The 12,485-nt window shown below is 54.6% G+C and overlaps 1 protein-coding gene across 5 annotated transcripts in view; it reads left to right on the forward strand.

Moving 5' to 3' along the window:
• MGA (MAX dimerization protein MGA) overlaps positions 1-12,485 on the forward strand; it is a 259,036-nt gene that overhangs the window by 184,096 nt on the left and 62,455 nt on the right. For all 5 annotated transcript variants that reach the window (XM_075331070.1, XM_075331069.1, XM_075331073.1 and 2 more), the window contains exon 21: positions 142-190. In XM_075331070.1, coding sequence (XP_075187185.1) covers positions 142-190 — 49 coding nt within the window. The remainder of the gene's footprint in view (positions 1-141; positions 191-12,485) is intronic.

A 12,485-nucleotide genomic window follows, 5' to 3' on the forward strand; every position in this document is an offset into this window, starting at 1 on the left:
GCTTCTTATTTCTAAGGCAGACCTCAGATTTGATGTGTAATAATGTAGAGTCACTACGAAAATCTATAGATTGATTTATTATGTGAAACCTTGACAAAATAGAAATTTGGTCATTTTACAAGGACAGATTTTATTTTGCAGATGTGGCAGTGAAGGAAATCGTTCCAAAGGACGCAAACAGTCCTCCAAGGTATAGTGAAGAGTCTTGTTTTTCTTCTGTGTTCATATATAATATGTGTGTGTGTGCGTGTGTGCGTGTGTGTATGTGTGTATATATATATATATATATATATATATATATAAATACACCGTACAGACCAAAAGTTTGGACACACCTTCTCATCTCTAGAACAACTGTTGAGAGGTGACTTTGTGCAGCAGGACTTCATGGTAAAATAGCTGCTAGGAAACCACTGCTAAGGACAGGCAACAAGCAGAAGAGACTTGTTGGGGCTGAAGAACACAAGAAATGGACATTAGACTAGTGGAAATCTGTGCTTTGGTCTAATGAGTCCAAATTTGAGATCTTTGGATCCAACCACTGGCTGGTTCCCACCGTGAAGCATGGAGGAGGTGTGATGGTGTGGGGGTGCTTTGCTGGTGATACTGTTGGGGATTTATTCAAAATTGAAGTCATACAGAACCAGCATGCCTACCACAGCATCTTGCAGCGGCATGCTATTCCATCCGGTTTGCGTTTAGTTGGACCATCATTTATTTTTCAACAGGACAATGACCCCAAACACACCTCCAGGCTGTGTAAGGGCTATTTGACTAAGAAGGAGAGTGATGGGATGCTACGCCAGATGACCTGGCCTCCACAGTCACCAGACCTGAACCCAATCGAGATGGTTTGGGGGGGGAGCTGGACCGCAGAGTGAAGGCAAAAGGGCCAACAAGTGCTAAGCATCTCTGGGAACTCCTTCAAGACTGTTGGAAGACCATTTCCGGTGACTACCTCTTGAAGCTCATCAAGAGAATGCCAAGAGTGTGCAAAGCAGTAATGAAAGCAAAAGGTGGCTACTTTGAAGAACCTAGAATATAAGATATTTCTTTGTCGCTCCATTGGGAGACCCAGACAATTGGGTGTATAGCTTCTGCCTCTGGAGGCCACACAAAGTATTACACTTTAAAAAGTGTAACCCCTCCCCTCTGCCTATACACCCTCCCGTGGATCACGGGCTCCTCAGTTTTATGCTTTGTGTGGAAGGAGGCACACATCCACTCATGCATTCTCATACTTAGTTATGCCGGTTGGAAGAAAAGAGGGCCCCCACGGGGCCCCCGGCATGTTCCCTTCTCACCCCACTATGTCGGCGGTGTTGTTAAGGTTGAAGTACCCATTGCGGGTACAGAGGCTGGAGCCACATGCCGTCTCCTTCACCATCCCTTATGCGGCTCTGGGAGAAGTGGGATCCTGAGCGGTCATCCATTTACTGGGACCGTGCTCCATCCGCAGCCCCTGAGGGAACCTGCCGGACCGGAGCCTCTTCAACCTCAGGGACCGGGCCCTGCATCTTAAAGGTACTCCGTGTCCCCATAGGGGACTGTGCAGGGAGCGCACCTTCTTCCCGGAAGCCGCGGCAGTTGCTGAATTGAGGAGGCCGGTGGACTTCCGCGCCGACCGTGCCTGCTTGTCGGGCGCGGCCTCAAATTTAGTCCCCGGCTTCACCGCGGCCTAGTCGCGAAAATCCCGCCCCCGGGCCTGCCTGTCAGGGGTAAGGGCGGGATTACCGACATGACGTCGGATGTGAGGGCTGGAGCATCCTGCATGTCTTCCTCCCCCCTCATTGACCACTGTGGGGACCCAGATTCCCGCACTTTTCTGGCGCCGCCCACGGGCCCACTCCTCCCCTGAGAGCTCCGGCAGCCATTTTCTGGCATTCTGCCGGTGGAGGCTTCTCAGTGAACAGCTCTGCAGCTCCGGGGGATCCACGGCAGGGAATCTGGAGGACACACTCCGCTCGTTAGCGGTCGGTAAGCCACACCGGTCACCCGGTGCTGGTCCCCCCTAGGGTGCCGGAATAGAATAGATATATATAATAGATATATATATCTGTTCGGTCAGGCTGTATACCCCTGTCCCATATACCCTCAGTGGTCACTCTCCTAGGAGACAACAGCATGTCGTCCACAAGGAGCAAAGCTGCTAAGGCACAGGTTTTTTTCGCGGCATGTACCTCTTGTGGGGCTATGTTACCTGCGGGTTCCACCTACCCTCACTGTGAGCAATGCTCGACTCCTGCCTCGCTTGCTCAGCCGGAGCCTCGGGCACTGGTGGGCCCCTCGGCTCATGTAGACCCCCCTGCTCCCCCTGAGTAGGCTGCAGGGACAGAGTTGGCCTCTTTTGCTGAGAAACTATCACAGTGTCTTTCTCAATCCATTGCACTGTCTATGGACAAATGGTCTCTAAGCTACTTGAGGCTTTGCAGTCCAGACCGGACCTTCCACAGGCCCCGGCCCCTGTTAGCTCGTCTCCCCCAGGCCCCTCTCGGTCCGCGCCGCAGCGCGCTCCCAGGTTGGCCCCTCGGTCTCAGGCGGAGGACTCCTGCCCGGACCGCAGTCCTAGACCGGCTAAGCGGTCTCGCTGGGACTCTTCCCCGACTTCCTCTCGCTGCTCGGGATCCCAGCTTGAGGACTCTCTGGAAGACGAGGCGGACGTGGCAGCTCAGGGCTCTGACCCTGACGTCGCCCTTAACCTTGATACACCTGAGGAGGACGCCTTAGTAAATGATCTAATCTCGTCCATCAACCAGGTATTGGATCTCTCTCCCCCGCCTCCTCCTTTAGAGGAGTCGGCGTCTCAGCAGGAGAAACACCAGTTTCGGTTCCCCAAACGTACGCGCAATACGTTTTTTGATCATTATAACTTCAGGGATGCTGTCCAGAAGCCCAGAGCGGTCCCGGACAAGCGCTTTGCTAAACGTCTCACTGACACGCGTTGCCCCTTTCCATCTGAAGTCGTTAAGGGTTGGGCTCACTGTCCCAAGGTGGATCCTCCAGTCTCCAGATTGGCGGCTAGGTCCATGGTGTCTGTTGCAGATGGTTCATCCCTGAAGGATGCCACTGACAGACAGATAGAGCTCCTGGTGAAGTCCATCTATGAGGCCACGGGCGCGTCTTTCGCCCCGGCCTTTGCAGCCGTGTGGGCACTCCAAGCAACCTCGGCTTGTCTGACTGAGATTAATGCTGTCACGCGGAATTCTGCTCCGCAAGTTGCGTCTTTGACCTCTCAGGCGTCAGCCTTTTCGTCCTACGCCATGAACGCCGTCCTGGACTCCAGTAGCCATACGGCGGTAGCATCTGCTAACTCCGTGGCAGTCCGCAGGGCCATGTGGCTGCGCGAATGGAAAGCAGACTCGGCTTCCAAGAGGTTCTTAACCGGTTTGCCTTTTTCTGGCGACCGCTTCTTTTGGCGAACGGTTGGATGAGATTATTAAGGAATCCAAGGGAAAGGATTCTTCCTTACCCCAGGCCAAACCTAAGAGACCTCAACAGAGAAAAATCCAATCGAGGTTTCGGTCCTTTCGTCCCTCCGCCAAGCCCCAATCCTCTTCGTCCAACAGGCCGGAGAAAGGCCAGAGGAACTCCTATGCGTGGCGGTCCAAGTCACGCCCGCAAAAGGCCGCAGGAGGCACTGCCTCCAAGACGGCCTCCTCATGACTCTCGGCCTCCCCTAGCCGCATCCTCGGTCGGTGGCAGGCTCTCCTGCTTTGGCGACGCCTGGTGGCCACATGTTCAGGACCGATGGGTGAGAGACATTCTGTCTCATGGTTACAGGATAGAGTTCAGCTCTCGTCCTGCGGCTCGTTTCTTCAGAACCTCTCCGCCCCCCGCTCAGGCCGACGCACTTTTTCAGGCAGTGGACGCTCTAAAGACAGAAGGAGTTGTGATCCCCGTTCCCCTTCAGGAACGTGGCCGCGGATTTTACTCCGACTTGTTCGTGGTGCCAAAAAAGGACGGGTCATTCCGTCCCGTTCTGGACCTCAAGATACTCAACAGACATGTGAGAACCAGACGGTTTCGGATGGAATCTCTCCGCTCGGTCATCGCCTCGATGTCACAAGGAGACTTCCTAGCATCGATCGACATCAAGGATGCTTATCTCCATGTACCGATCGCACCCGAACATCAACGTTTCCTGCGTTTCGCCATCGGCGACGAACACCTTCCGTTTGTGGCATTGCCTTTCAGCTTGGCGACAGCCCCACGGGTTTTCACCAAAGTCATGGCATCCGTCGTGGCGGTCCTGCACTCTCAGGGCCACTCTGTGATCCCCTACTTGGACGATCTCCTAGTCAGGACCCCGTCTCGGGTGGCGTGTCAACAAAGTCTATCCGTCGCTCTGGCGACTCTCCAGCAGTTCGGGTGGATCATCAACTTCCCGAAATCCCAGTTGACACCGACCCAATCACTGACGTACCTTGGGATGGAGTTTCATACCCAGCAAGCGTTAGTCAAGCTTCCGAGCGACAAACAGCTTTCTCTGCAGGCAGGGGTGCAATCTCTTCTTCGGAGTCAGTCACACCCCTTAAGGCGCCTCATGCACTTCCTGGGGAAGATGGTGGCAGCTATAGAAGCAGTCCCGTTCGCGCAATTCCATCTTCGGCCACTCCAATGGGACATTCTCCGCAAATGGGACAAGAGTGCGGCTTCCCTCGACAAGAACGTCTCTCTTTTCCTTGCAACCAAGACGTCACTTCAGTGGTGGCTCCTTCCCAATTCTCTGTCGCGGGGGAAATCCTTCCTACCCCCAACCTGGGCTGTGGTCACCACGGACGCGAGCCTGTCAGGTTGGGGAGCGGTTTTTCTCCACCACAGGGCTCAGGGAACCTGGACTCCAATAGAGTCATCCCTTCAGATCAATATCCTGGAGATAAGGGCAGTATATCTAGCCCTATTGGCTTTTCATCGGTGGCTGGAGGGCAGGCAGATCCGTATCCAGTCGGACAACGCCACTGCCGTCGCCTACATCAACCACCAAGGCGGCACTCGCAGTCATCTAGCCTTCCAGGAAGTCCGACGGATTCTGCAGTGGGTGGAAGCCACAGCCTCCACCATCTCCGCAGTTCACATCCCGGTCGTAGAAAACTGGGAAGCAGATTTTCTCAGTCATCAGGGCATGGACGCGGGGGAATGGTCTCTGCACCCAGAAGTGTTTCGAGAGATCTGTCGCCGCTGGGGAACGCCGGACGTCGATCTCATGGCGTCACGGCACAACAACAAGGTCCCGGCATTCATGGCACGGTCTCAGGATCACAGAGCTCTGGCGGCGGACGCGTTAGTCCAGGATTGGTCGCAGTTTCGACTGCCTTATGTGTTTCCTCCTCTGGCGATGCTGCCCAGAGTACTACGCAAGATCAGGTCCGACTGCCGTCGCGCCATTGTCGTCGCTCCAGATTGGCCGAGGCGGTCGTGGTATCCGGATCTGTGGCATCTCACGGTGGGTCAACCGTGGGCGCTTCCAGACCGCCCAGACTTGCTGTCACAAGGCCCGTTTTTCCATCTGAATTCTGTGGCCCTCAACCTGACTGTGTGGCCATTGAGTCCTGGCTCCTAGCGTCTTCAGGGTTTTCTCAGGATGTCATTGCCACCATGAGACAGGCCAGGAAGCCAACGTCCGCCAAGATCTATTACACGTCTTGGCAAATCTTCCTATCCTGGTGCGCTAATAACGGTTTTCCTCCATGGCCGTTTGCCTTACCCTCATTCCTTTCATTCCTTCAATCTGGAATGGACAAGGGTTTGTCCCTCGGCTCTCTCAAGGGCCAAGTATCGGCGCACTCCGTGTTTTTTCAAAAGAGTCTAGCCAGGCTTCCGCAGGTCCGCACGTTCCTGCAGGGAGTTTGCCACATGGTCCCACCTTACAAACGTCCGCTGGAACCCTGGGATCTTAACAGGGTTCTAACGGCTCTTCAAAAACCACCTTTCGAGCCGCTGCGGGATGTCTCTCTATCACGTCTTTCGCAGAAGGTGGCCTTCCTAGTGGCAGTCACATCACTTCGGAGAGTGTCTGAGCTCGCAGCGCTGTCATGCAAAGCCCCCTTCCTGGTGTTTCACCAGGATAAGGTGGTTCTGCGTCCTGTCCCGGAATTTCTCCCTAAGGTGGTATCCCCTTTTCATCTCAATCAGGATATCTCCTTGCCTTCATTTTGCCCTAATCCAATTCACCAGTGTGAAAAGGATTTGCACTCTTTGGATTTTGTGAGAGCACTCCGGTTCTACGTGTCTCGCACGGCGCCCCTGCGTCGTTCAGATGCGCTCTTTGTCCTTGTCGCTGGCCAGCGTAAGGGCTCTCAGACCTCCAAGTCAACCTTGGCTCGGTGGATCAAGGAACCGATTCTCGAGGCCTACCGTTCTTCCGGGCTTCCGCTCCCTTCAGGGCTGAAAGCCCATTCTACCAGAGTCGTGGGTGCGTCCTGGGCATTGCGGCACCGGGCTACGGCTCAGCAGGTGTGTCAGGCAGCTACGTGGTCTAGTCTGCACACTTTCACGAAACATTATCAAGTGCATACCTATGCTTCGGCAGACGCCAGTCTAGGTAGGCGAGTCTTTCAGGCGGCGGTTGCCCACCTGTAAGAGGGGGCCGTTTTTCGGCTCTTTTTTATCGAGGTATTCTTTTACCCACCCAGGGACTGCTCTTGGATGTCCCAATTGTCTGGGTCTCCCAATGGAGTGACAAAGAAGAAGGGAATTTTGTTTACTTACCGTAAATTCCTTTTCTTCTAGCTCCTATTGGGAGACCCAGCACCCGCCCCTGTACCCTTCGGGCTGGTTGTTCTTTTGTGTACGCATGTTGTTCATGTTGAATTGTTCTTTTGGTTCATGGTCTTCAGTTCTCCGAACATCCTTCAGATTGAATTTACCCTAGACCAATTTATAAGTTTCTCCTTCCTGCTTTTGCACCAAAACTGAGGAGCCCGTGATCCACGGGAGGGTGTATAGGCAGAGGGGAGGGGTTACACTTTTTAAAGTGTAATACTTTGTGTGGCCTCCAGAGGCAGAAGCTATACACCCAATTGTCTGGGTCTCCCAATAGGAGCTAGAAGAAAAGGAATTTACGGTAAGTAAACAAAATTCTCTTTTTTCAGTTGTTTCACACTTTTTTTTAAGTATTTCATTCCATATGTGTTAATTCATAGTTTCTCTGACGCCTCATTGGGGGACACAGGACCATGGGTGTTATGCTGCCTATCCATAGGAGGACACTAAGTAGATGAAAAAGACATTAGCTCCTCCTTTGCAGTATACACCCCCTGGCCGGGCCAGGCAACCTCAGTTTTAGCTTAGTGTCTGTAGGAGGCACATCCTTTCAAGGTTTTGTTATTTTTTGAGGGCGACTGTTTCCCCTAGGGACCGATCTCCCAATACCATCAACGAACGGGAACGCGGAGTGTCGCCTCCACGTACCCCCTTCTGCAACGCTTGATCTTGGGCTGTCTTTTACTGGACGACAGGTCCCACAGACACCGATTTTCCAGAGCCCAGGGCAGAGGCACACTTCCTCAGCTCCTTTTTGCTGGCTCTGAGTTAATACATTGAATCTGTGTGGCCGGACACAGAAAGCTGACTCTGCTATTTCCACTGCCTGGACTGAGGCAGTGTTAAGGTGAGATCCCCCCTGACTGGTTTCCCAGACAAAGGGAGAAAGACGGTGCAGGGAAGGCTCCCAGGACTACTGAATTTACAGTCTTTATTCCCACCATAGCTGCGTGCTGGCTGGAGGAGGGGAAGTTCCTTGCTGATTGCAGGGAATCCTGCAGAGATAATCTACCGGTGGCGGGGGTAGGGCTCCCAGGGCTCATGAACTCGCAGTCTTTATTCCCTCTAGCTGTGTGCTGGCTGGAGGAGGGGGAGTCCCTTGCTGATTGCAGGGAATCGTGCAGAGATATTCTACCGGTGGCGAGCTGTGTGCTGACTGGAGGGAGGGGGAGAAAAACTGTCACAGAAGCTCCCTTCCCGCCGTTTTTTTACTACCGACAGCAGGGAGGCACACTGACTTCTTCTTGGCGCTCTTTTAGCGCTAAGCCCCGCCCCCCGCGGGCCGCGATAAGCCCCACCCCCTTCCCCAGGAAAGCGCGCGAAGATCTCCACAGAGCGGACTTACTCCTTCCTGAGGACGCAGGGCCATCGGTTGATTCTGGTGAGGTACACCGAAGCAATACAATCCTTGCTTCCCACTGCTTCACTTCTAGTTCTGCTGACCATTGCTCCCCCTCCTGGCATACTCCTATTAGGAACATGCAGAATTCTAAGGGTACTCTAAGAGTGCTAAGGCTCACATAGTCTATTATTCAGCCTGCACTGCCTGCCACGCTGAGCTACCACGTAAACACACCTCTTCTCTCTGTGAGTCCCGTGCCCCTGTAGCCCCCCAAGACGCCCCCCCCTGCCACCACCGCCGCAACAGTCAGCCCAGAGCCTAGGGCTCCCAGCCCACCGGAATGGGCACAGTTTCTGTCCCAATCCATGGAAAAACTGTCACAGAACCTGGTGCTGGCTATGCAATGTCATCCTCCACACCCTTCTGGGCCCCTGGACAGAACGCAGCCTGAGGATACCCCTATGGAGGGTCCTTCTGAGGTAATCTGGGCCCATGCTTCACTGGTTGGTTACAGGGATCAGAAAAAGAGCACACGGCCGAGTGTCTCCAGCACTCTCTCATGGCCCCCATGGCTCTCCCTTGGGAGCACACAGGGCAGGCTCTCCCACACGCTCCACGGCTTCTGAAGAGCCGGAGGTGGGAGAATGCCAGGATGATTCCTTGGTTTCACCCTCCCCAGATGATCAAACTGCAATAGACTCCCTTATAGCAGCAATCAACCAAACTCTGCATGTGGAGGATCCCCCATCCACTACCACTGACCATGCGGTCTCCTTTAAGAGGCCAAGGAAACCCCAAAAGGTTTTCGCTGATCACCCAGAGTTTCAGGATATCCTCACAAAGCAAAGGGAGAAGCCTGACAGGCGCTTCGGTAACCGTAAACTCATGCAGTCCCGGTACCCTTTTGCCTCACCTGCCCCTAAGGGCTGGGCCGATCCGCCCTCGGTCGACCCCCCCCGGTCTCCCGCCTTGCCACAAAGACGCTCCTGTCTTTACCCGATGGTTCCTCCATCAAGGACCCGATAGACAGGTGGAGCACCTCGCCCGCTCTGCCTTTGAGGCTGCGGATTCCTCCCTCTCGCCCTCCTTTGCCTCTGTGTGGGTTGCAAAGGCGATCTCGGTCTGGGCAGAATCCCTTAACACTTCGCTTGAGGAATCCCAGTTCCCTCATACCGTCTTAGAGGTAACTGCTCAAATTGCCGCTGCGGCGGAGTACCTCATGCAGGCCTCCATGGACGCTGCTACCTGCGCAGCTTTGCCACCTCAAATACCATAGCCATCCGTAGAGCTCTTTGGCTCCGACAATGACGAGCGGACTCTGCCTCCAAGAAGTCTCTCACGGGCCTTCCCTTTTTTCCAGACCGATTGTTTGGCGAACGTCTGGACAAGCTCATTTCTGATGCCATGGGAGGAAAGAGTACCTCCCTCCCCCAGCTGAAGTCCAGGACGACCTTCACTAGACGTTCACAGTTCTCGTTCCGCTCCTTTCGGAACTCATTTGGTTGGTCGACATCCCGCTCTGTCCCCGCCACTAGCCGCGGACTACGCAGAGACCGACCTTCTCAGCTCTCCCCGAAACCCACTTCATCATGGCAGCCTAGACTGAAACAGTCCAGGACCAGGGAGACTCGTCCACGACGTTTTCCCCCCTCATGACTCCTTTGGCGCCCCGGAAGACATACTCATTGTAGGAGGTTGACTGCGGCTCTTTCAACACATCTGGGATCCCCTTCTCCCTGGACAAACATCTTCACCTGACGCCTTCAGTCAGGAATGCACTCCGCTGGTGGCTTCGGTCCTCATCCCTATCGAAGGGGAGATCTTTTCTCCCAGTGAACTGGCTGGTCCTGACCACGGACGCCAGCCTTCTAGGCTGGGGAGCAGTGTAGCGGCACCACACTGCTCAAGGACGTTGGACGCCCCAGGAGTCTTCCCTACCCATAAACATCCTGGAAATCCACGCGATCTTCCTCGCGCTCAGGGCGTTCTGCCTCTGCTACAAGGTCGTCAGATTCGAGTACAATCTGACAATGCGACAGCTGTAGCCTATATCATTCGGCAGGGGGGCACCCGCAGCAAAGCGGCTTATCTTGAGGCCCATAAGATCCTCAGCTGGGCCGAATCGACGGGGTCAGTGATATCAGCGGTACACATACCGGGAGTAGAGAACTGGGCAGCAGACTTTCTAAGTCGCCAAGGCCTGGCCGCCGGAGAGTGGTCTCTCCACCCAGAAGTGTTCCTACACATCTGCACTCGCTGGGGTACACCAGACGTGGATCTAATGGCCTCAAGGTTGAACGCAAAGGTACCCGCGTTCATAGCCAGGTCACGCGACCCGCAGTCCATCGGCGCGGATGCTCTAGTCTGCGCCTGGCACCACTTCCGCCTGCCTTACATATTTCCACCTCTACCCTTCTGCCGCGGGTAATCAGGAAGATCAAGGCAGAGGGAGTCCCGGTGAAACTGATAGCACCGGACTGGCCCAGGTGCGCCTGGTACGCCGAATTAGTACAAATGCTCGCAGACGTACCGTGGCGCCTTCCAGACATCCCAGACTTGCTGACCCAAGGGCCCATTTCCCATCAGAACTCCAGAGCCCTGAAGCTGACGGCATGGCCATTGAGACCTGGGTATTAACAAGAGCGGGATTCTTCCCCGCGGTTATCTCCACCATGATCAGCGCCCGAAAGCCTGCTTCATCCCGCATTTACCACCGTACGTGGAAAATCTTCCTTTCATGGTGCAGGGAAACTAACGTCCAGCCTATGCCTCCGGCCATCCCCAGAATTCTCGACTTTCTGCAGTCTGGCTTGCAAGCAGGGTTGGCTCTCCGTTCCCTTAAAGAGCAGGTCTCAGCGCTCTCAATCTTCTACCAATGCCGCCTGGCTCAAAAAACGCAAGTCAAGACCTTCCTCCAGGGCGTTTCCCATCTAGCTCCCCCGTACAAACGGCCGCTGGACCCATTGGACCTCAATCTCGTTCTGGACGGTCTCCAGAGGTCCCCCTTTGAACCTCTCAAGGAATCCTCCCTAACTCTTCTGTCCTGGAAGGTAACATTCCTGGTGGCAATTACGTCCATCAGACGGGTTTCGGAGCTCGCAGCACTCTCTTGCCGCGAGCCTTTTCTGATCTTTCACCAGGACAAGGTAGTTCTGCGCCCCCTTCCGGATTTTCTTCCAAAGGTTCCTACCCCGTTTCATTTGAACAAGGACATTGTTCTGCCTTCCTTTTGTCCACACCCAGTTCATAGGGTGGAAAGGTCTCTGCATTCGTTAGACCTCGTCAGAGCTCTCAGATATTACATATCCAGGACAGCCCCCTTTAGGAAAACGGACTCTTTGTTCGTCATTCCTGAGGGGCCTAAGAAGGGACAGGCAGCTTCAAAGGCAACTCTGGCTCGTTGGATACGCTCTGCGATCCAGGAAGTCTACCGCCTGCAACTCAAGCCCATTCCTAGTGGGCTGCGGGCTCATTCCACGCGAGCAGTTGGTGCTTCGTGGGCCATTCAGCATCAGGCTTCAGTGGAACAGGTGTGTAAGGCTGCGACCTGGTCTAGCCTACATACTTTTTCAAAGCATTACAGAGTCCATACCCACGTTTCAGCTGAGGCAAATCTGGGTAGGAAAATTCTGCAAACGGCAGTAGAGCACCTCTCTCAGTAGGCGCTCCAGACTGTCTGGGACTGGTTCCTCGTCCTTGGGTTGTGTTGTCTTTCTTTTATTTCTTCGGCGCTCTATTGGGAGACCCAGACGATTGGGTGTATAGCACTGCCTCCGGAGGCCACACAAAGCAATTACACTAAAAAGTGTAAGGCCCCTCCCCTTCTGGCTATACACCCCCAGTGGGATCACTGGCTCACCAGTTTTCTGCTTTGTGCGAAGGAGGTCAGACATCCACGCATAGCTCCACTGTTTAGTCAGCAGTAGCTGCTGACTATATCGGATGGAAGAAAAGAGGGCCCATACTAGGGCCCCCAGCATGCTCCCTTCTTACCCCACTTGTGGTTTGTAAGGTTGAGGTACCCATTGCGGGTACGGAGGCTGGAGCCCACATGCTGTTTTCCTTCCCCATCCCCCTGAGGGGCTCTGAGGAAGTGGGATCTTACCGGCCACCAAGCCCTGAGGCCGGGCTCCATCCACAGACCCATAGAACCTGCTGGATGTGGAGCGGGAGTGCCGTTCAGGGACAAGGCCCTGCAACTTTCAGGTACTCTGTGTCCCCGTATGGCAGGCCACGCGCACCCCAGGCTTGCTGGGTGTGCTAGTGCGCCGGGGACTGTAGCGCTGTGCGCTGGGCTTATAGTCCCCGCAGATTACTGGGGGACTTTATGTGTGTGGATCGCCGCGCCGACCGCCCCTGGAGCGGCGGCGCAGCTGCGACT

Source organism: Anomaloglossus baeobatrachus, chromosome 12 (genome assembly GCF_048569485.1).
Source record: "Anomaloglossus baeobatrachus isolate aAnoBae1 chromosome 12, aAnoBae1.hap1, whole genome shotgun sequence".
Classification (NCBI taxonomy): domain Eukaryota; kingdom Metazoa; phylum Chordata; class Amphibia; order Anura; family Aromobatidae; genus Anomaloglossus; species Anomaloglossus baeobatrachus.